Source organism: Bubalus bubalis, chromosome 10, assembly GCF_019923935.1.
Source record: "Bubalus bubalis isolate 160015118507 breed Murrah chromosome 10, NDDB_SH_1, whole genome shotgun sequence".
NCBI classification, from domain to species: domain Eukaryota; kingdom Metazoa; phylum Chordata; class Mammalia; order Artiodactyla; family Bovidae; genus Bubalus; species Bubalus bubalis.
Window position 1 is genome coordinate 85529526 of NC_059166.1, and position 25271 is coordinate 85554796.

Genomic DNA, 25271 nt, shown 5'->3' on the forward strand with positions numbered 1-25271 from the left:
AGAACTTAGCTCTAAACCAGGGTTTCTTAACTTCAGCACTGTTCTCATTTTGAGCCACATAATTCCTTTTCATAATTGACTGTCCTATGCATTGTAGGGTGTTTATCAGCATCCTTGTCTGTAGCAACTCCAGTGGTAACTACGGAAATGTCTCCAGAACATTCCCAGATGCCCCTGGGGTAAAATTGCCTCCTGTTGAGAACCGTGGGTCTGAACTTTCTAAAATGCAGATGTGATCACGTCATGCCTCCTTTTCCCCAGTGACTTTGAATAGTCTCAGCCCTGTAATGTGGCTCACAGAATGGACCTTCTCCCGCCTTTTCCTCACCTGTACCTTGTGCTGCAGCTTTGTACAACTATTTGGCAGTTCTTAAAATCAGCCAAAGTCTTTTCATCCCTTTCTCTCTGCAGTGTCCCTCATTCTATGAACATTTATCTATTCATGCTTTAAAACCTAAATGTAATCAAGCAGAATTAAGTACTTACACTTACTCTGCTATAGCTTTTGTCACATAATCATGGCTATTTATTTACCTTTGTTTTTTCTGCTGTACTGTTAGGTTCTGGAAGTTGGAAAGTATGTGTTTGTGCTCTGTATACACCCAACTCCTCAGCATTAGTATATATTTAATAAAGAGGCAGTAGGTAATTGATATAATTGGTGACCTCCAGTAGAACAGGAAAAGTTCAGAAATGGGTTTGGGGTAAAAAACAGAGTAGATGGTTGGAAGAAGAGAGAGACTCAGTCTTCAAGGATAGCTGTGAGGTAAACAAAAACCCCAAAACTGACTTTTAGCAAATAAAGTTTATTAGTGAACTGGGTTATTGGTTCATTGTACCTGGAATATTAAAACTCATACCTGTATAATTTTGAAACCAACTCTGGAGTTTATCTCAGTGCTTTCTTACTCTATTTTATTGTATTATCTGCTTTTAAATCTTGACTACTTTGTACCTCCTATTATTTGATACAAATTGTGAAAACTGCTTGAATTTCAGTCTCAGGGCAGAATAACCAATGTAGTTGGCTCCTTTCCAGCCCTTTACAACCTCCTGTAATAAATGTTTTCGAGAGGCAGAAAAATAAAAAAATACCATTAATTTGTTATCACTAACTTCTGACAGTTTTCTGTGGAAGAGTTGTGAATGTGTACTTGTCATGGCAACATTTACTTTCAGAGGTGCTAACAAATCTCTGATATTTGTCCTTTCTCACCTCCTTACCCATGTTATGCCTCTTTTTGAATACAGTTTATTGTGTATTTATCTATGATAAACAACCCTACTTCAATAGTAAGTGACATGGTTGGGGAAGAAAGTAGGAGAGGAGATAAATACATTAAGGCTGTTTTTAAAGTTAAATTTGGAGACTGTGAAGCATGTTTATGTTGTGAAAAAGATTGTATTAAATTAAAGCAGTCATTTGCTAATTGCCTTGTTTGCCTTTTTCTTAGATTTAACATGTCAGCAAAGTAAACTTCTAATCTCTAGGTTTCCCAAGTTTTCATCTCTTTTGTTTGCCAGATGCTACCATCTCTTTGTTATTTTACTTGTTGCTTCTGCAGCAAAGTTGCAGTCTTGGTGAGTGGAAATAAGGAGTATTGGAGAACCTGATTCTTCAAAATGTTTGTGTGTAAGGAATCAGCTTTGCCTTTAAAAGCAGTTTTACTCCACAAATATCCAGTTAAGGTTAAAAAGCCTATACAGTAGTTCCTCTATTTTGATGGTGGATATGTTTTAAGCTCTCCAGTGGATATTTGAAATGGCAGATTGTACCAAACCCTATATATATTGCTTTTATTTATTTATTTTTTTTATTCCAGAATCTTTATTATAAAGGTAGCATGATGGTCCTCGGCCACCAGCCTGGACCTTGTAGCCTCAGGAAAGACCTGTGTTAACAGGGCCTGCCTCCCTCTCCGGACAGGGGGCTTGGTCATCACCAGGTCATCCCCTGCTTCATTCCGCAACGCCCCCCCGCTCCTGGAGGATGGGGCAGAGGGCCAAAGGGAAAGGAGGGCATGGCCCCACTCCAGGCATAGCAGCTCCTTGGCCATGAAGATCCTCTAGCGAGTAGCAGAGGGGAGGAATACAGCAACCGCCAGGGTTACCACCCCTGTGGCGGGGGGAGAAGGGCCCCACCACACCCTCATACAGTTGTACTCAAAGTAATTAATAAATTAAAACAACTTCCTTCCGTACTAACACTCCCCTCCCCCCAATCACACAGGAGAAGCTGAGCAGAAAGCAAAGCAAGGAGGTTGGTTCCTGCCCCTGGACGGTGGCCGAGGCTGCTCCTAGGAGCAGCTAGGATTATGCAGGGCCTCCAAGTGCTTGGAGAGGGGATATCCATTCTTGCCCCTCATGTGTATCTAAAACATGTGAGGCTTCTTCAGAAAGACCCCAATCCAAATGCAGTAATTAGGGAATCCCCTGGCGGTCCAGTGGTTAGGACTCCGAGCTTTCTCTGCCAGGGGCTCGGGTTCAATTTTGGCAGTTGAGAGCCCCAGATAAGGGAGCCCCTAGAAAGGAATGCTGGTACATGTACTAAACTTCAGTGTCATCTCTGGCCAGCCCGGCCAACCCCCCGGGAGAGCTGAGCTGGCTGGATGCAGGCAGGAGGAGGAGCTGCACTGGCCCCCAGCCGTGGCCGGCCAGGCCCCTTAGTGCACACTGCAGGGATAGGTAGGACCTGACCCCTCTGGCTGGCGAGGGGCAAGGGGAAGGAGCCCCCTCAGGCTTCAGCTGTGGCATGATTCCGTTCCTGCAGCCAGGGAGGGGGTGGTAGGGTCCCCTCCTGCTGTCAGCAGCGACTCGAGGGGGCCTTTCCAGGGCTACAGGTGGATGGCTGTGACGTCTGTAGGAGTGCTGGTCTGGCTGGGCCCCTGGCTGCTGGAGCCCCTGGGGGCTTTGGGCGCTGGGCTGGGAGAGGTCTGGGCAGCTTTCCTGAGGCTCTCCCTGAGGGCAGCTTCAATCTGCTCCTGACAGGCCCGCAGGCAGTCCACTTCAGTGCCTGTGATCCCTGCCAGCATCTCCGTGAGCTCGTCCCCAGATGTGGAGCAGGCACCCAGGCCTTGCACTGCGGCTCCGATGCTGCCTGTGGCAATCATGGATGGGGGGTACATGGCAAAGGTGTAGTCTGTAGCACAGAGGGCCAAAAAGGTCTGGGCGTGCTTCTTGACCAAGGCTTGTCGGTCGCGGGGCAGAGAGAGCCGGTGCAGAATCAGGGCCAGGAAATCATGGGCAATCACTGCGGCCAGGTCCCACTTGAGCTTCCCCAAGACCAGCACCTCCCAATCCTTCTCGGCAGGTGAGCCCCCCGGAGCATCGACCGTGGCCGCACACACTCTCTCCCGCCGCCTCTGGCTTCTGTCTGGGGAGGTGTGTGTGGGGGGGGGGGGTCGCCACCCCCAGCCTCGGGGAGGGGCGTGCACCCCTCCCCCAGGCGCCCAAACAGAACCAGCCTCCGCCGCCGCAGACGAGGCGTGTTTACTATATCTTGCTTTTAAAGAAGTATCTGATAAAGTTTAATTTATAAATTAGGCACAGTAAGAGATTAACAATAACTAATAAATAGAACAGTTATAACTATATACAGTTGACTGTTGAACAGTCCAGGGATTAGGGGCACTGATTTCTCTGTCCCTTGCAATTATGTAGTACTGTAGTATTTATTGAAAAAATCCTAATATAAGTGAATCTATGTTGTTCAGTGGTCAGCTATACTGTAATGAAAGTTTTGTGAATGGAATCTCTCACTTTTTCTCTCAAAATACCCCATTGTACAAATTTAATGCCTTTTTTATTTTAGCCTCAACTACGCACTTATCACAGAGTGTTGCTGTAGTTTTTGTGATTTGAAGTGCAACAGCAAACCTAGCACACATTCTTTCTCCTTCATCACAGTTTCACAGATAAAATATTCATTCTTTTATTTATTTATTTATTTTTTGGCCTCACCTTGCGGTTTGTAGAATCTTAGTTCCCTGACCAGCGATTGAACTTCAGGCCCTGGTAGTGAGAGCACCAAGTCCTAATCATTGGGCTGCCAGGGAATTCCCAGGAATTTTTATTTTCCTTTGTTTACTTAGCTGAAAACTTTCACCTTTTCACTGAAAGGATACACTTTACAGTTTCTCTTTGGCTTATTTGAATTGCCCACATCACTACTCTTACACTTTAAGCCATTATTAAGTAAATAAAGTTTACTTGAACACAAGCACTGCAATACCAGGGACAGTCAATCTGATGACCGACATGGTCTGCTAACTCAAATGACTGCTAAATGAAGGAACCGGATATGCTGGACTATGGAGAAGGCATTGGCAACCCAATCCAGTATTCTTGGCTGGAGAATCCCATGAACAGAGGAGCCCAGCAGGATACAGTCCATGGGGTTGCACAGAGTCAGACACAACTGAGTGACTAACACAACATGTTGGACTAAAGGATCCTGGGTAGCATGGATCATCAATCACACTACTCAGAATGGTGTGCAGTTTAAAACTCAGAGGACTTGTTCATTGCAGGAATTTTCCATTTAATATTTTCAGACTGTGATTGACCACAGGTAACTACAATTGCGGAAAGAGAAACCGTGAATTAGGGAGGGACTACTGTATGTTGAAAGGAGTCTTAAATCTTGTCCACGTTTCTAGTTTTCTCGGAGGAAATAGTTTGAACAAAGGCAGCAAATATTCACTTAAAATTAGTTATGAATCTTGACTGCTCAAGATGTGTGGCCTTAGGCAAGTTGTTTATTTTTTCAACCTCTCAATTTCCTAATTTGTAAAGTGGAGATAATATCTATCATATCTAGTTATTTGGAGGCACCATGAAATTAAAAGACGCTTACTCCTTGGAAGGAAAGTTACGACCAACCTAGATAGCATAATCAAAAGCAGAGACATTACTTTTCCAACAAAGGTCCGGCTAGTCAAGGCTATGGTTTTTCCAGTGGTCATGTATGGATGTGAGAGTCGGACTGTGAAGAAGGCTGAGCGCTGAAGAATTGATGCTTCTGAACTGTGGTGTTGGAGAAGACTCGTGAGAGTCCCTTGGACTGCAAGGAGATCCAACCAGTCCATTCTAAAGGAGATCAGCCCTGGGATTTCTTTGGAAGGACTGATGCTAAAGCTGAAACTCCAGTACTTTGGCCACCTCATGCGAAGAGTTGACTCATTGGAAAAGACTGTGATGCTGGGAGGGGGATTGGGGGCAGGAGGAGAACGGGACGACAGAGGATGAGATGGCTGGATGGCATCACTGACTCGATGGACGTGAGTCTGAGTGAACTCTGGGAGTTGGTGATGGACAGGGAGGCCTGGTGTGCTGCGATTCATGGGGTCGCAAAGAGTCGGACACGACTGAGCGACTGAACTGAACTGAAATGAGTAGCAAAGTGAGGCACAAAGTAGGTGACAGAAGATGTTATATTCTAACTTTGTAACATTCAGTTAATTATTTTGCAAAAACATCTAGAGTACATTTTTAAAGAGGACATTCTTTTCCCTTCTCATTTTCACTGTTATATTTTGCCATATTTTCAATACTGTATTTGACTTATTCTGAAATGGCTCTTAGCATATCTGGCACTGGGCTAGGGTCTGCAATTGTAGGGTTAAATTTTTTTCTTCTATGACTATATTTCTTTAATAGTTCTTAGAAAAAGCTTTTATATTATTATAAATCTTTGAGCTTTAGCATATAATGTCTAATTTAACAATTGGCATATAATTCAGTAAATTTTAAGATTCTATTCATTCTTTCCCTAATACTCTACTCAATCTTGTACCTTTTCCTGCCTTCTATACAATCCATATTTTAATCCTTAGTTAGGTGTCTACTCATCACTTATTTGCATACATTTATTTTGATCTGCTATTTTCTCAGTAACCATTTTTCCTTCCAGAATTTATTTTCTTTTGCCATTTTAATCTTCTACCTAGGAAATAGTTATATGGTTTTATAATTTGTGTTGTTCTTTAACCATTTACATATTTGGGGGGCAGTCCTTGGTTTTGTTTTTTAATCTGTCCCCTGGATGATATTTACTGCTTTTAGGGCTCGAGGATAGAGGTTATATTGTATTATTCCTTATAGATCCAGCCCCTCAGCATTAGTAAGTATTAAATGAAGAGATAATATATAATTGCTGTAATTGATGAACTGGGGTAGAATAGGAAAAGTTCAGAATAATATTCATATTTTCACTTGTCACAGATTTTTGTTTTTTTATCTCTCTTCTCCTTCACCCCTCCCCTGCTCACCTCTTCCTTCTTTCCTTCCTAAAAACAGGTAGTTAATGAGAGACTACTAAAATGTATTGCATTTTTGTTTTTTAAGGGAAATAAAACTAATGTTCAGTATGCCAAAGCACCAAATATATAAAATAGACGTTCATATTTTTCTTTTGTTTAAATTTCTTTTCAAATTATGATTGACCAAAAAAGGGGAGGCACTTTGAAGAATGACAGTTTCCTTGGGTGAGTTTAAATGGTTGCTCTTGTGGCTGTGTTTATTTTCTTTTGTTAATCGTACAATAAAATTTGTTTTTAGGTTATGGATGTGATAAGAGGTGCCCCCCCCCCCCCCCCCCCACCATATGATGTCTCTGACATATAATTTCAGAACTAATCAGGAAGCACTAGCCATTTCCTTTTTTAGTTTGCATCATATCTTTTTCCAGATTGATTATTGGGTTTGATGTTAAATTTCATAGCTCTCTAAGTGAAGCAAATTATCATATTTTCTTCATAAAGTCTCTGACTTTTTATTTCAAATTTCTTCAGGGAAACTTTGAAGTTCAGGATTGAACATCTAACTAGACATCTTAAAAACTGGGAAGTCCATGATTAAGCTGAGTAGATATTTACATAAACAGCAGCAATTTGTTCAGCATCTTTAGGGAGATGCAGGGGGAAAATGATCTCACATAAAAGTCTCTTAAAAAAAAGTAAAGGGAAAAAAGTAAGATCCACTTTTATAATATGAAGATTTGACTGTTTAAGGACAGTCAGTATAGATGTTAGTACATAATGCTGTCAAGTTTATAAAAGGTTTTTATTTGCTTTTCATAATAACTGCAAACTACCCCTACCTTTATTAATGAGAAAACTGAAACTTAAGAGAGGTGGTGAGTAACTCAGTTATATCTTCGGATATTTTATTTCTGATCTTATGCATTTAGCTTTGATCATATTTGTGTAGCACCTTTTTACCTTTTCTGTGAAATTCTATATTCATTAGTCTTGTACTACCTGTGTCCATTTTATTGATTTGGGTATAGGAACTTTTTGAATCATGCCCCAGTATATGAATTCTAGAAACAGTAAAACATGGTGTGTTCTCTCAAGTTTGTATCTTGCCTGATAAATACTTAAATTTGAGAGAAAATATTCAGTTCCTTGAGAAGGCCTTCATAATCTTGTTGGCCCACTGATTAAGTTTTTCTAAAATGAAATTTTGTGTTTTGAACCCTCTGATTTCTTTTGTAAAATCACCTTTTGCTTTTAGTTACATACCTTCTGATCTGTTCTCATTGTTCTCAAGAGATAAAACTGCAGTTATCCCAAAGCAAATCTTTTACCATGTTATTCCCACTTTTTTCTCCCTAGAAAGCTTCAATTTATTGTCTTTGGAAAATAGCCCAAAATGCCTGGCATAGCTTAGAAAGCACTCTGCAGTCAGCCTCGTCCTCCTTAGTCGTTCCCTCTGATGCTGCCTCTTTTGTGCTCCAAGGGCTGGTCACACCTGACTTCCTTCTGTTGCTTAAATGTTGCGCTTCTTCCAGCCTCTGACCATTGCACATGCCCTTCTCTCCACCTAGATAGATTATCACCTCCCTGCCTTCCCTGGCTGTTCATTTTCCAGGTATTTAAATATCAGTTTTTAGGGAAGTGTACTCTGACTCCCTGATATCCTCCTGCCCTATATGTTTAGGATCCTTTGGTGTATATTTGACGATTTCTCTGTACCTTCTATTTGATGGAACTTAACATTGTTGTAAGTCCTTGTTCATGTCTTTCTTCCCTGCTAAACTGCAGTCTCCATGATGGTAAGTTCTGTCTTTTCTTTTTCTTTGTTATATCCTTTAGTTCATACTTGGTCCATATAGGTGCTTTGTAAATGTTTGTTGACTCAAAATTGAATGATTAAAATGTTTGGGGGGGGGGACCCTAACTTTTTAAAAAATGAATTTTTATGGAAATAGCTATTAAAATATTTAAAACTGAAAATATTATACCATTGTATTTTCTGTATCATCACATGAGTTTCCAGGAAAGAAATGAGAAGAAAGAATAATACAAATCAGGGATTGTACAGCTCTAATAAATTACAACTTGTAATGTCTGGTTTTTTGTTTGGTTTGGTTTTTTAGTGCTTATTTTTGTATTTGGTTGGTGAATTTTTTTTTTTTTTTTTTTGCTTAACTCTTGAAATCATTTTTTCATCTTCTGTGTTTTATTTCTGTTAGTATTTGAGTTCTTTTCAGGTATTATTCATATTTGTGACATCTGCTAAATCTTAAAAACATGGTGTCTTTCAAATGGGAATTACAACTAAACTTGAAATTAAATAGGTAGAGATTTGGAGGGCAGCTGCTGTTCATACTAATTATTTTAGATACGTTATAGAAGAGGGAGGGAGGCTCTCTCAGGTTTTGTGTCACCCATGTAATTATTTGCCTTTGCTTTTCTGTTTTCTCTTGCCTCACTCCCCATCTTTTTTTTTTTTTGTGGACAGATAAGCTAATTACAGGATTATTCTTCAAATATTGCAACCCTTTGCACTTTAAAGTTGGCATTTTTGTTCATTATGATTATTGTTACAGAATTTTATTTGTCTTGTTCTTATGTTGAGTCGTTACTAGTTACTTGTGTATTGTGATAGAGACCAGATGATGCTGTGGAAATAAACCAACCTGTGTTGAATTATTTCCTAGATTATCTCTGGCCCTCAGATTACGAATATTTGGTTGTAATTTTCTACTAATAGCTATTTGTATCTAATATCTGTTAGAATTACTGTGGTGAGCTTTTCACTCGTGGCTCTATAGAGAATTAAATGTTACAAGTTCCTCCTTATATACTTCCTTAACAAATAAAATTGAATCTAAACTATCTTTACCATCTTTTACTTTAAAAATTTAATGGGAAAGATTTAGAAACAAACATAAACAAAGTTGATGACCCATTTTATGGCTTCTGAATCAAACTAGACGTGAATTCTTTGTAGTATATCCATTGTCAAATAGGCAATGGTTATTCTCTGTAGTGTATACATTCATGTACTTTAATATACTTAGTCTTTAGGGTTTCTTTTTTTTTTTAATGATTAAATAAATTTAAATTCCTTGAATCTTTATCCCTGGATCTGTTTTTATCACTTTGAATTTAAGCTTAATCTCTTTAGACAGTTCATATTTTTCATATTACTCTTGAGCTCCTCAAGGTAGGCTGAGCTATACTTTATTTAATAAAATATTAATCAGGATGTACATATGCTCAATGCAGAAAACTTGGAAAACAGAACAGCTGAAAAACTAACCAGTCTCACTGGTTATCTGTTACTAATACGTCAGCATGTTTCCTCTCAGTCTTTTTTTCTAACATTTGTCCACTTAAGCAGCATGGTAAGAGTGCACTCTTTGGAATAAGCTTGAATTCAAACCTGGGCTTCATCTCTGGGAAAATTACATTCTGCCTTTCAGTTCTGTTATTGGTAAGGAGTGTCCACAGTATGCGGATAATTGTCATACCCATTTTAAAAGATCCATGAGAATTAAATCAGAATGTATATGAAGTTCCTTGAACAGTGTTGGGTACATAGTAAAAGAACTCAGTAAATATTAGCTATTATTTTCCAAATCTGCTACACATCATAATAGTTTTCTGTGGCTTTTTTCCCCTCCACAAGAATAGCAGATAAGACTTTTTTGTACTAGATTCTTGAAGCCGCCCCCATAAGAACCTCTCTCTAGCTTCAATCACTGTTGACTTTCATCTTCCTTAATAGGTATTTTCTCAAGATACTTGATTCTTGGTTTTAGCGTAAGTTTTCTTTTAGAGAATTAGATAGCTGTTTTTTGTGACCTGCACAATTGCATCATCTTTCCATTCAAACATTTTTGTGATTCTTTAAAAATTTTTTTTAATGTAATTTTATGCATTAGCAAATACTTTATTACCACACCATACTTTTATTTAGTGGAAATCACCAATGCCATGTAGAGACAACTTTTTGGACTTGTCGTGAATTTGGAAGATTATTGCTATAGAAATTGGCCTCTGATCGTGGATGTAGCATTATTTTGTTGGGCAAGCTAATTATTGTCTAAAGAGGTAGATCATTTTACAGTTGATTTTCACGTAGTTTTGCTTACATGATTATCATTATTTTTGTACAGGCAGACCTCAGAGGTATGATGGGGTTCTAGACCACTGCAATGAAGTCGGTATCACAGTAAAGCGAGTCACACCAATTTTTTGGTTTCCCAGTGCATGTAAAGGTTATTCACACTGTACTGTAGTTTATTAATTGTGCAATAGCATTATGTCTAAAAGGAACTGTAGATGCCTTCGAAAATAATACCGTTGGAAAACCGTGCCAGTAGACTTGCTCAATGCAGAGTTGTTACAAACCTTCAATTTGTAAAAGCAAATAAAGCACTCCAGTATCTGCAAAGTGCACTAAAGCAAAGCATAGTAAAATGAGGTATGTTTGTAATTTACTCAAGTTTAATTCTGTAGGTTTCCAAACTCTGACAGAGCCTTTATTTAACAGAGATTGTGGAGATTAAAATGAAATCTAGATACTGATTCTGCAGAATCTACTCTTTTGTACTTTAATTTAGGAACTGTTTATATGGTTATTAATTACAAGTTATAACTACTTCTGCATTTTATGTATAGAAACTCTGGAAGCTTTCTAAGTGTTTTTTTAAAACCAGAATCACAGAATAAAGTTGGTCAAAATATAGTACAAAAATAAAGCTGATAAAAAATTAAAGTCTTCTGGTAAAATACTCTGATGTTTCTTATCTGAGTACCCTTTTTTTTGTTACCAGAAAAGGGTCTAGTTGCACCTTCTGAAGTACATATTCTTTCTTCTTTTTGCGTCCTCATTTAATTCTTCTACTGCCACAAACCTTAATTCTCCAGGTTTTGGAATCTACTGCCACCTGCCTCTCTTTTGCATTCATTATGCTGCCAGCATGGCTCTGCTTTCACATGTTGGCAAAAGTGGTAGACACTAGTCCTGGCGCTCTAGTTGCAGCAGCTAACCCACATTGGACTAGATACTGTATTGTTTTATGTTTTTCACAAGAATTGAAACTTCAACAGCAGCAAAAGCCCAACTTCTTTCTGCATTTTTGTTAATTTATAGTAATTTTAATTTTTTTCTTCAATTTATCTTTCTTAACATGACTTATTTTGACCTTGGGTAATTCATTGCAGTTACACCATGTGCCCTTGTCCATTTTTTTTTATTGGCTACACTGTGTGGCTTGTGAGATTCTAATTCCCCGACTAGGGACTGAACCTGGGCCCTCAGCAATGAGTGCGCAGAGTCCTAACTACTGGACTGCCAGGGAATTCCTCCATTTTTTAAAGTACTTAGTAAGTTGATCTTGTAGGGTATTTTGCTAAGTGAAATAAGTCAGACAGAAAGACAGATACTGGATTATGTCACTTACATGTAGAATTAAAAAATTCAACAAACTGGTGAATATAACAAAAAGAAGCAGACTCATAGATATGGAGAACAAACTAGTGATTACCAAGGGAGAGCAAAGGAGGGGGCCCAATGTTGGAGTAGGGAATTAAGAGGAATAGGGTTATAATGTAAGCTATAGGGTATATTAGACAACACAGGGACTATAGCCAATATTTTATAATAAGTGTAATTGGAGTATAGACTTTAAAAATTGTGAATCACTGTTTTGTAAACCTGTAACTTACACAATACTGTATAACAAATACGCTTCACCTTTAAAAAATAGGGGCAAAAAGTACCTATTAGAAGGGGGGGCCTTTTGGAGGGAGGTGATGATATTTCTGCCTTAGTTCTTTATTATCTTCAGAGATTTTATCATATGTTTTTCTAATATTCTCAAAAATATAGTCACTAAGGTTATTGCAGATGCTCTTTTCTGGCAGCTATCCATTTTTTCCTCATAAACTTGGTTAATGTGATAGAGATTTGTCTACGGATTTCCCATGAACTTGATTCACATGGTACAGATTTGTATAGTGAGGAAAACTGAGGTAAATCTGCTTATGTCTATCTTTTTCTAAAATACCTGCATTGGAAACTTGGCCCATTTGTGGAATGAAAGTACCATGTTCCTGGATAGACAGATGGCAGCTGTTTATAGGTAAATGAAATTAAGCTTATATTTCCAACAGGTGAATGTTTAAAAAACTTCTCAGTAGTCTTCAGACTATATAATTATAAATCAAGAGTAAGATATTTTTTAAAGGACATGAAGAATAGCCACATTCATACTAAAGTGTCACTAGTAAATTTAAAGTTTTGCTGCTGCTGCTGCTGATTTAGTTGCTACCTTATGTGCAACTCTTGCAACTGCGTGGACTGTAGCCCACCGGGGTCCTCTGTCCATGGAACTCTCCAGGCAAGAGTACTGGAGTGGGGTGCCATTTCCTTCTCCGGGGGATCTTCCCAATTCAGGAATCTAACCCTGGTCTCCTGCACTGCAGGCAGATTCTTTACCAACAGAGCTATGAACGAAGCCCAGAGTTTTGCTGCTAAGTCACTTCAGTCGTGTCCAACTCTGTGCAGCCCCATAGATGGCAGCCCACCAGGCTCTCCCGTCCCTGGGATTCTCCAGGCAAGAACACTGGAGTGGGTTGCCATGTCCTTCTCCAATGCATGAAACTGAAAAGTGAAAGTGAAGTCGCCCAGTGTGTCCAACTCTTCGTGACCCCATGGACTGCAGCCCACCAGGCTCCTCCGTCCATGGGATTTTCCAGGCAAGAGCACTGGAGTGGGGTGCCATTGCTAGTATATAAATAAACATGCCTTCAGTAGGTTAGTACAGAAATCTATATACGATAATTAAATCACAGTTTATTAGAATAGAGAAGGGTTAGTTAGTGCAAAGATTGGAACAAATAGTTGATTATTTAGGGGAGAAAAAATATCTTTAGAGACTCACCTAGTAACATCTACTAAAACTCTGAATATGTTAAGGAGTTAAGTGAGAAATTTAAACCACAAAAACATAGAAGAAAATTGAAGTAGATATCTATTATACTGTTGGCTGGTAGAAGAACCATTCTAAAGCACTATACCAAGTTACAAAAGAAAAGAAAAATATTGATAAAATTGGCTGTGTAAACGTGTGAAATTATGAGATGTCAAAGAATAGCCAGGTATCGAAAACCAAGTATATTGTGGAAAATGTTTCTGGATGAATAACTTGAGAAGTTGAAGTTGAGAGTACCTTGCTTAAAATCTCCACAGTATCATGTTTAAATACAAGTCCATCAAACTTAAAGCCTAGTTTTTATTTCATTAAGGAATATGGATGGCATAGCTATTAAAATTCTGTTTATGAGGGAAATCTCTGCAAAATTTTGTGTAATTGCTTTAGGTGGTAGAATTATGTAAAGACAATATTCTTATTTTCTACGTTAAGTATGCATTCGTGTTATGATTAAAGAAATAATTCTTAAAAAATACCTTGGTGTGAACTACAAAGAAATGACTTGTGGGGAAATTTTATTTACCAAGGATGTACGCACAGAAGTAATAGTTAAGACCCTACTGGCTAGATATATCTAGTTATATACAGAGTTATACCTGTTAATAACTTTACGAAATTGTGGGTCTTGTGTTTATTTTTTTTAGTAACTAGTTCTAAATTGTGCACAAAGACTTTGTTTCAAAGCCTGTTATGAATGATTTGCTGCTACAAATGACACTTCTCACTTTTTGCTCCTTTTCTTTCTCCATACATCATACAAATGAATAGCAGTGATTTCTGGAAATTTTATTTCACTTTACTTGTCCATTCACTCAGAATGGTTGAATAAATTTGTTTACCTATCCCTTTGCTTCCAAATTAAGTAAATTTAGCAGGGCAGTTGAAAGGAAGACTGGTATGGAATCTTTGAATCTGTAATCTGTCCAATAAGGAAATGTATTTTTGTTTTGTTCCTAAACCTAATTGTTTTTTGTTGTGTAGTTAATTTATTAAGTCCACCAAATGCATAGCTTCTACTAAGTGCCAGCCACCACGGTCAGCGTTTAGACTAATCAAAGAACAAAACAGACAAAAAAATTGTGCCTGTGTGGAGTTTATTATATTGTAGTAGGGGGAGACAGAAAATAAACAGTGAACATAATTAGCAAATAAAAGGTGATGATGGAAAAAGAGCAGATACTAAGCTACATAGGGGCATCAGGAGTTAGCAGTGGTGGTAGGGGATGGGTTGTAATTTTCACTAGGCTGTTCAAGTTAGGCTTCATTGAGAAGGTGACAGACATTTGAGGAAAGATATGAAGAAGGAAGCCTGGGAATTAGCCACGTGGGGGGAGAGTGTTCTGGCCAGAGGGAATAGCAGGTGCAAAGACCCCAAGTTAGGAGCTTTACCTGATGTGTTGGAAGAATGGGGGTGATTAGAATGGTTGGAATAGACCAAGTCAAGGGGTCAGATAATGGACACAAGATTGTGCAGAGTCTTGATAGGCTGATGTATGATGAACTTGGGGTTTATTGTGAATCAAATGAACACTGCAGTTTTGAACACAGGAGTGGTACTATAGGGCAACTGGTTAGGTTGCTTTTAAAATTAAAAAATTTTAATTTAAAAGTAAAATTCACTTTTTACTAGAGGAGGTGGCATTTAAACTGGCCCTGAAGGATAAGAAAGAATTTGCCAAGTGAAGAAGATAGAAATTTGCTTTGGCAGGCTTAATTTAAGAACATTTCCCATCACCATACTTGGGAACATAAATGTACTTTTAAACAGAAGTCATATATGTTACTTGATATAAGGTTAAAACTATAATAATGTCATATAAAGAACTTATTCCTTTGTGACCTCTTATATCTGCTTAACCATGCTCATTTTAAAAATTGATGTTCTGGTTTAATAAAATTTAAGGAGTTCCTATAATCCAAGAGACATTTCCTTTTTCCTCAAAAATCCAATTACTGTTAACAATTTCTTGAGAAAGTGAATGATTGCCATTTGCTTTTCTGCCATAAAACTGTAAATTTAATTGAACCATCTTGTGTTTCTTATTATTAACTAAGATTCACTTATATACTTTTTTATTTAAAAGGCACTACACTCAGTTGCAGGAAATATGAATAAGACAAAATTTCTGTCCTTAAGATACTTAAGATCTGGTAGGAGAGACAAGATGTTATGCAAATTGTGTAGTAAAAGAATATGTGAGTTCATTCAACGGGAATCCTACCACATCGTCTCTGCCTAATTGACCTAATTGACTTGGTCAGACCTTCTTCAAATCCAGCCTCCTCAGTTGAACTTCAACTACTGAAGCATACCTGTATTTTTTCTCTAACCCCCCGTGTCAAGTTTGAACCACCAGCTTATTACCTAGGAACTCTACATCCTGTTTTTCCTGTATGTCATATCTTTTAGTTCTGTTGTACAAGTGTGTAAATTGGTTGACAGCAAGGACTCTGTTTGGTACCCTTTCCCTTAGGATGCTGATGTAGTATCATTAAAAATACTCAGTAGTTAATTGGCAGCAAAGCATAACATAGGGTGGTATGGAGTACCGTATTTGACTTAATGTTGTTTCTAAAAAGTTTTTCTTGAAATGTTGACTGTAAGGTAGCTTTTTGAAAGGGATGTTCTTTTTCTCAGTTGACTCTTAAAGTGAAAATAAAGGTTTAATCCCAGTTTAGGTAGAGATTCAGTAAAAACTGTTTAAGAGAGTAGTAACATTTTCTCTTAAGGGAATTAGTTTTTGCTTTATCGACTCTGAAGTATAGTCTTCATTAAAAATCCATCTTAAAAAATTCTGACCTATATAAAAATGCCTTATCATAATTAAACTAATAGTTTTGGTATCGTAGGTACCTCCAAAGATCGTATTTTTGTACCTGAACAGTGATAGAGATTTTAAGAAAATTTGACATTTTGAGTTGGTAAATTTGGGGTAGAGAGAATTAAACTGTATTGGTAACACAGTACGGTCAACATCTGTGCTGTATGTCATCACTTTTTTTTCTATAGAACAGACAGTAAGTGAGATGTCATTGATCCTTAGTGTTTGGATAAGATCATTTGAGTTCTCATTTGGCAGGACAGTTGATGCCTGTGGTTTTGTGTGATCTTGACTCCAAATCAGTTGGAGCTAAAGTGCAGGTGATTGTCTTTCACCAGGCCATTTCTGTGCATAAGGCAAAATATATCAGGGTTTATTAGAAACTTATCAAATCCCTGTTACTGTATAACTAGTTTCAGCCTAAATATACTAATTAACAATTTTCAACAGTTTGTCTTAGGTAGCAGAGATGTTGAAATAGATTGTATCCTAGAACTTATCCTCTAACAGCAGGAGATGCACTCTTATCAGAATATAAAATAATTGATGTAGGAAAAGATGATGTAAGCACAATGGAATTATTCCTTAAATTATATTTTATTGCTTCAGAACCTGCAAAGTATTCTACCTTGTCGCCAGTCCCCAGTGTTTTCTTTTTTTGCTTGTAAATGTAGTGTAAGCCAAACATTTATTGTATGTGAATAAGATAATATTCTGAGATTCTTTATGATGCACCTGCCATTTATATTTCATAAACTTTATATAAAGTTTATATTGCATAAACTGAGAGATTTATATTTCATAAACTTTAGGGCATAATCGTAGACTCTAAACCAGAGTTAAATATTGTTAATATCAATACTTTGTATATATTTAAATTGGGGGTTGGCGGGGGGGCGGGGGGACTAAATTTAAATGTGAGAAACTGCAGTGCTTATTATCCAAAGTAGATGGCAGTCACAGTCAGAAAAAAAAAAGCCTTGTATTAAAAGATAATCTACAGGTGAAAAGGTGCCTGCAGACCAGTCAGCATGTATTTATTGAGCACCTTCTTTGTTTATAATTCTAATTCCATCGTAATTATTGGTATAGAAAACAAAGAAAGTAGTCAGTAAGATGGAAAGGAACATCTTCGGCCAAATTCAGCATATCAGGCTTTGGAGCAGGAGGTAAATTTCGTTCATATCTTGAAATGGGCGTTAAATGGGGGTTAAAAATGGGCGAGGTGAAGAAAGAGGGCTAATAGGTTCTAGAAAAGGAATCATTGTACAGGTCTTTGGCAGGATTCCCAGCTTATTTATTTATTTATTTTTTTATTAAATTTATTTATTTTTGGCTGTGCTGGGTCTTCATTACTGCCCTCGGGCTTTCTCCAGTTGCAGAGAGCGGGGGGTTTCTCTGTTGGTGGTGCATGGGCTTTTCATTGCTGTGGCTTCTCTGGCTGGGCTCTAGGCACTGACTTCAGTAGTTGTGGCGCAAGGGCTTAGTTGCCCTGCAGCGTGTGGAATCGTCCCAGGCCAGGGATCTGTGTCCCCTGCATTGGCAGGTGGATTCTTAACCACCGGACAACCAGGGAAGCCCTTAATTGTTATTATTATTAATGCAACAAGTTACTCCTCTGTCTTCATTTGTTGGAAAGTTTTTAGAAGTGTCATTCAGCGTGTCATATTTAGAGTGTTTAAGAATTGCTGTTTGTTGAAAAAAGCACCGGATCCAGTTTCAACTGCTTTTATGAGAAAATCTATCTCATAGGAGACTTTTAAAGAAATAATGTCATACAGTCATTCTGGGTTTTAAAGAGCCTCTTTAGATGGCTCAGAGGTTAAAGCGTCTGCCTGCAATGCGGGGGACCTGGGTTCGATCCCTGGGTGGGAAGATCCCCTGGAGAAGGAAATGGCAACCCACTCCAGTATTCTTGCCTGGAGAATCCCATGGACGGAGGAGCCTGGTGGGCTACAGTCCACGGGGTTGCAAAGAGTCAGACACGACTGAGCGACTTCACTTCACTTCACTTCACTTCAGACAGAGTAGAGAGTGAAGAAGCTTGAGTTTTAATTCTAGCATCATGCCTTAGTTTGTAACTTTAGGCAGGTTATTTAACTAGATTTTCTTGTTTGTAAAGTGAAGATAATACTGCTTTTGACTTACTTCAGGTAAAATAACGGGCTTTACTATTTTGAAGACTTTTAACTAGGAGTCATATGTATTAGAAAGCATCTTTATTTTTACCAATATATGAGAAATTGAAATACATGAATTCTTAAAAGAGGATAATTAAGAAAATTAATTTCTGAATTATACTTATTTCCCCCCCTTTTCTTGGTAGCGGATACTTTGTTTTCAAGGAAGCTGAATGGAAAATACAGACTTGAGCGACTGGTTCCAACTGCAGTGTATCAGCACATGAAAATGCATAAAAGAATTCTTGGACACCTGTCGTCTGTGTACTGTGTAACTTTTGATCGAACTGGCAGACGGATATTTACTGTAAGTTTTTAAAGCATTATGTTAATTCATATATGAGATTACAGAAACGTTGCTTATAGTTGAACTTTGAAACAAAACCTTTGTTTTTCCTTTTAATTTGAAAAACTAGAAATTCACATAATACAACTCTCTGTAACAAAAGGTTGCTTAAAATTGGACTTCAAGTTTGGAATGTTTTTGAAAGACATGTTGTAACACAGTTACATTACTGTCCTCATGGATGAGTGTAATTCCCAGCATTATATCAGATAATGCAGTTGACATTTTATAAAATGTCATACAATAGTTTTAATTCTACACTTAAGGACATTTTATCCAAAGTGTATTAAGCACATTAGAGTCTGAGAAATGGCCCTTAAAGTGGTGATAGGGAAACGTCTGAGCATATGTAAGCTTATTACCTTTTATCCTTAGAACCTCATCCTTCAGTATATCTGGCGTTCAAAGGATCTCTTTGGATTTGTTTGTTACTGTTTTCTTTTAACTTGTTGAATGGAGAAAAGCAGAGCTTTTCAGCTTTTAAGTGAGAAAATTGCTTTTGGAAGTATTTCAATTTCTTTTTAGGTGCCTTAACTATTATATCCATTAAGGGTAATACTACACTACAGTGGTTGTACTTATAATTAAATATTACTTACGTGAAATACTGGGCTGAAGGTATGCACTTATTCACGGGGTTCCTATGGGAAATTGAAGTTAACATGGAAATTCCTATCTCTGTCTTTGAAGAGAGCAGCTGCGAATTTTATACAGTCACAACAATTATAGATTCCTCTTTTAAGTAGATATGCTTGTAAACTGAGATTTATTTATATCTACTTTCTCTCCTTTACCCATACACTCAGTCATCTGTAAAACAGCTAAATGTCAGGATGTGAGAAAGGATTTCCATACTTATCTTTTTCCTGGTTCTAGAATCCTCTTCAGGCATTTGCAGATCATTTCGTATATATTAGTATTCTCCCTTTCATTTCCTCTTTTATGTCTGCTATTCTTTATGAAGCAGAATAAAAGTGAAATTTTCAAAATTTTCTGACAGGTTATTATCTTCAGAGTGAGGAACAGTTATCCCTATATTTGCTGAAGTCCTTGATATACTTGCAACAGTAACTTGCTCTCAAATGGTAATGGAAAATTATCTTTAGAGTTAGTTCAACATATTATTATTTAAATTTAGCTCTCAAAACATATAATAAATTAGGCATTTCTAATGTTAGAAGGATTCTTTCAAAAATAATAATAAATAGAATGAATGAGAAAGAAGCATTACATTGTATTTATATTTCATTTTGGCATTAAGTTATGCCATATACTGAGATTATAAAAAATATCTATAACTTCTTAATTTTTTGATGTCTTTGAAAGGAATTCTTTGAAAATGAGAGGGATGGTCGGCATTAATTTGTCATACTTTATGAAGCATTGTGTGTATATTGATTTGAATTAGACACATAATCTCTTATACTTTTTTGAGGGAAAAATCCAGTGAGTAATAATGCTGTTGCTATCTTACAGTAGTAGATTAGTAGGCATAGAGCTGGGAGAGTGTTCTGAACCTGGCTTTAGTGAACTACTACCCGTGAGTCAAATCTAGCCCACTGCCTGGTTTTGTAAATAAAGTTTTATTCAAACACAGATGCGCTCAGTTGTTCACATTGTCTGTGGTTGCTTTTGTACCACAACATGGAGTTGGGTAGTTATGACAGACTGTATTGCCTACAAAGCCTAAGATAATTGTTATCTGACCCTGTACAGGGGGTGGCGGGGGTGGGAAACTGCAGCCCTTGTTCTAAAAACTTAATTCCTAGTTTTAAGAGCATTTGATTTTGGGGGAACAAGAATGATACGTTAAGAAACTGTTTTCTGATTGTTTTCCTTTAATTGAAGATACATAAATAAAGGGAAGAAAATTATCACTGTACTGTTTTATGTGGTCTTATCAAGAATCTAAAAATGTTGATGTTTTGTGTATGTGATACAATTTTCGAATTGTGCCAAACTTACAGTCTCATTTGTAATTTTTTACTGGTGATTTGCAGTGACAAATTCCAAAATGTTACCTTGTGATAAATGCCAAAATATGAGATCATTGTTATTTAAAATTTCTTTGTATTTTTATCTTGTTATCACTTCAGGTGGAGTTAGAGAATATATGTGTTCACATTCTTTTATTCTCTGGGAAACACACTAGCCACTAACTAATGCTTTGAAATCCAGTCTTAAAAGCAAGTAGGATAAGACTTCAGGATTGTAGGTTTTGACTGAACAATGAAAGATGCCTGTGAGGGGCTGTACACTCTTGTTACTTCCTAGAAGAACAATTCAGTAGTGGATGACTCAGTATTTTCTTCTTATGTATTTGGTATCTTAAGACTTTGTACACTTGTCATTAACTTCTAGTGTTAGATGTATTTGAAAACTTTTTCCAAGGGACTAATTCCAGTGGACTTTTGAGTGCTTTTGGGCAGGCACAACTAGAGGCAGTGTAGTCCCGTGGTTCAGAGCATCGGCTTCAGCGTCAGGGGCCCGCGGCGCAGCTCGCAGCGTTGCCATGCACTAGCAGTGCAGTTTACCAAGGCTGCCTCGCCCTTTCACTACAGTGTTCTCAGCTCTTTAAAAAAGGCAGGGCAATAGATACTACTAGTAAAGTAGATAATAGTAGTACCAGTCCCACAGGGTTTTTTTGTGGGATTACATGAAATGATGTATGTAATTAGTATAGAACAGGATACACAGGGAGAAGCTGCTTTTAATTCTATAGATAGATTTAAATAAATTGTATCCATTTTATTTTCTTAACTAAAATCTTTTTTTTTAATAAATGCTATACAAGATTGAAACTGAAATCATTGTGATTGATAAGTGAAATTCTGTGTTAGGAAAATTATCCAGTATTTTGTACTAGAATATTTTAATAATGGACATTTCCCAGTAGAATAATGAGAAGAGCCCAGGGAGGGAGACAGTGTAATTGCCAAGTCTGACTGTTCCCTGATTCTCTTAGTTTTCTAAATCTGTTTACTTGGTTTCAGAATCATTGTGTCAAATAATATTTACTAAAGAAAAACAGAGTTAATTCTCTCAAGAGTAAGCCATTCACTCCTAAATGTATGTTGAGGACCATGTAAAAAGATTTCATTTTTCAAACATGTAAAGTATATCTCTTCAAATTAAGGCAAAAGAGCATAAACTGTTACCATAAACTCAATAATTTGTAATAAATACTATGAGTTTATTTACTCTTTTAATGAACTTTGGTCTTTTAGGTGGTGTACACTTTTCTAAACACTTAGAATATTGAAACGGCAGCTACAGTTACTGGTGAGAGTTCATAGATGATCAACAACACAGTATTGATGCGATGTGATGAGAAGCTTGATAGAGGCAGCACAAAATGCTGAGGTATCATAGGAGAGAGGTACCTAATTCAGGATGTGGTAGGAGATGGTAAGGGGAACTTTCTTGAGAAGTGACACTTTGAACTGAGCCAAGCTGGATATTCCGCAGTTTAAGGAAAGGCATTTACAATCATTGGAAGAATATAACATACAATTGTGTATTACTTGACATGGCGAAAAATACATATAGACCACTGTTAAGCAAGAGTTAGAGATATTATTGGAGGACAAAGTCAAGATTCTTTTGTGACATTTGAAGGGGGTTCTTCCCTGAAGGCATGGAACAAAAATGATGGCTTTAGAAGAGTGAGTAGAATTTCTCTTTTTAATGATCTGTTGAGCATTTTGTAGCTGCTACTGCTGCTGCTAAGTTGCTTCAGTCGTGTCCGACTCTGTGCGACCCCATAGACAGCAGCCCACCAGGCTCCGCCATCCCTGGGATTTTCCAGGCAAGAACACTGGAGTGGGTTGCCATTTCCTTCTCCAATCCATGAAAGTGAAAAGTGAAAGTGAAGTTGCTCAGTCGTGTCTGACTCTTAGTGACCCCATGGACTGAGGCCTACCAGGCTCCTCTGTCCATGGGATTTTCCAGGCAAGAGTACTGTGGGGTGCCATTGCCTTCTCTGGCATTTTGTAGAGGATGAATTAAAGTTAAGTCGATATCCAGAGGTATTGGTTAAAAGGTTTTAGGAGTGATCCATGAGAGTCACAGTGGGAGTAGGGATGGAATTAATAGGTTAAAAATAGAACTAGGATTTAAGAGGTTTATTTGCATGTGGGGAGGAATTGAGAGGCAATAATATGAAGTGACATGTGTTTTAACTTGTGCAGCTGGTTAGAAAGCCATGTTATTTACTGTGGTAGGGATTTAAGTGGAGAAGTTCGTGAAGATTGGGACGTGTTGAATTTGAGATCCACACATAGATTGCCAAGTAGAAATGCTCAGCAGGCGGTGGGAGTGCAGGAGAGAGATCTAAGCTATAAGATTCAAGTTGGGAATCATTGAATATGGAAGTTGATCATTTTACCTCATGTATGTAATGTGAGAAGTCTGAGTCTTCAACTTTAAAGCAAACTAAACAAGAAGAGGAGTCAGTAATTAAAACTGAGAAAGAGTTGCCTTAGAGGCCACAGGAGAAAAAAAGATGTGGTGTCTGAAAAGCCAGAGGATTTGTATTTTACTAAAGATAGAAACCTAAAGTAAAATTAGAACTGAAAGGCATCTTTTGGATTTGGCAAGGCTATTAATGACCTTTAGGAAAAAATCTTTATTTGTTTAAAGTTTTAGGGAAAGGAGTGAGATTGCAGTGCATCAAGGAAAGATTGGGAATTGAAAATTTAAAGAGACAGTATAGAGTAGTCTTTCAAAAAGCTTGACAGTAACAGGCTGTTTTCTGAATGTGGTGTACTACCCCTGGACATATCGTATGGTCCTGTGTTGCAGTGAATTTGTTTAGGTGTCGGTCTCTATTAAGCTGTGAACTTCCTGACAACAAATCCTTTTTCTCAAACCTTTTTAGATCTGTAGTGCATTGTATCTGGTGTATACAGTAGGCATATGACAAAAAAGAAAGATGAATGAATGAGCCAGTCACTTAGAGATACAGAAGTGAATAATGTCCTTTCTTGTAAGAAACTTTTGTTAAGGAAGATACATGTATAAAAATGTCCATAAGATGAATTCTCTCCTCCTATGGTGCTTCATTTACAATAGTCTTTCCTGTGTTTCAAACTTGCAAAGCCCATTTATGGCTTAAAGACTTTGTACTATCTATTCCCTTTGCCTGGAATCATCTTCTCCGAAATATTGCTGTGGCTTATTCCTTTTTTTAGCAGCTCTGGTCAAACACTGCATAGACTTCGCTGTCTACCTTCCCTCCCCATACTGTATCATTGTCTGTCATGTTACCTTACTATGTTTTTCTTATAATATCTATCACTGTCTGAAATTCTTAATTTTTAAAATTAGCTTTAATTGTATTTTCTTATTAAAGAAGTTCCATGAGGACGGGTAGGACCTTGACTGAATTATTTATGACCACTGACTAAAGTAGGCATCCTTGAGTCTATACTGATGTAAATTTGTAAATAATTAAGTGAGAAAAGGGGAAACTGCTTATTTACGGTAGAATGCCAACTGATAGTTACAGAAAGCATGCTGGTTTGGCAACTATCATAGTGGTCATCGATGGAGGGTAGATTGGTTGATACTGGTTTGAAGATCTTGGCATAATCTAGCGTATGTTCCCACAAGATACTAATTTAATAGAAAGGGGGAAATTGGAACTTTCTAGGGGGGAAATATGGGAAACACTTCACATGACAAAGTTACTAACTTCAGTAGTGGTGGGATGGGGGTTGACATTGCATATCCTCTGAAGTGGTACATGGAGGAAAACACAGCATCTTGTCTGTGGGGTTCTTACCAAGACAGTATGATCTGACAGAATATAAAGTCTGTTTTTAAACTTCTGAGGACATGAAACATAGAGAAAGCCTCAGGAAATACTCCAGATTGAAGAGGTTGAAGTGACAATATAACATGTGTTGCTATATGGACTGCTGCTGCTGCTGCTAAGTCACGTCAGTTGTGTCCGACTTTATGCGACCCCATAGACGGCAGCCCACCAGGCTCCCCCATCCCTGGGATTCTCCAGGCAAGAACACTGAAGTGGGTTGCCATTTCCTCCTTCAATGTATGATAGTGAAAAGTCAAAGTGAAGTCGCTCAGTCGTCCCTCCAGGCTCCCTGGGATTTTCCAGGCAAGAGTACTGGAGTGGGGTGCCATTGCCTTCTCTCCTATATGGGACCCTAGGCCAAAAAAGAAAAGGGAACAATGTCAGGATAGTTGACAGAATTTGAATGGGGCCTGTGGATTGGATGGCATTTTTATCAGTATTAATTTCCCCAGTGTATGGAGATGTGTGTCCTTGTTTTAGAGGAATGCACACTGGGATATTTAGAAGTGATTGGGCATCAAGTCTGTAGGTGTATTATATGGAGAGAAAGAAAAGAAAGGCAGTGATGGAGCAAATGCAGTGAATTGTTAATAGTTGATGTGTCTGGGTGATGGAAGACATTGGTACTGATCTTGAAACTCCCGTAAAGTTGAAATGCAAAATTGCTTTTTCAAAGTACATGGGAGGTAGTGTAAGGATGATACTATATATTTAGTAAGTTTGGTAATAATGGAAAGGAGAGCTAGAATATGGTAATTTATAAGAAGATAAATTTTTGAAAACTGGGTCGGGGTAAGGAACTAGGAGAGCAGATATAAGAGGAGATAACTGATGTGCAGTGGTCTTTCTGGAGGATAGATAAGTGAATAAATAG

At 37.7% G+C, this 25271-nt stretch overlaps 2 protein-coding genes across 8 annotated transcripts in view; one reads left to right on the forward strand and one right to left on the reverse strand.

Moving 5' to 3' along the window:
- Window positions 1-25271, forward strand: part of LOC102406632 (pleckstrin homology domain interacting protein) — a 136029-nt gene that overhangs the window by 20064 nt on the left and 90694 nt on the right. For 6 of the 7 annotated variants that reach the window (XM_025294849.3, XM_025294847.3, XM_025294848.3 and 3 more), the window contains exon 7: window positions 18380-18540. The exons of the other annotated variant lie outside the window; for it this stretch is intronic. In XM_025294849.3, coding sequence (XP_025150634.1) covers window positions 18380-18540 — 161 coding nt within the window. The remainder of the gene's footprint in view (window positions 1-18379; window positions 18541-25271) is intronic. 7 annotated transcript variants of the gene reach the window in all.
- LOC102403909 (G1/S-specific cyclin-D3-like) lies at window positions 2835-4259 on the reverse strand. Its single transcript, XM_045161995.1, has 2 exons — window positions 4232-4259; window positions 2835-3517 (listed from the first exon to the last, which is right to left on the reverse strand). Exons 1-2 carry the CDS (start codon window positions 4257-4259, stop codon window positions 2835-2837), a joined length of 711 nt encoding a protein of 236 aa, XP_045017930.1.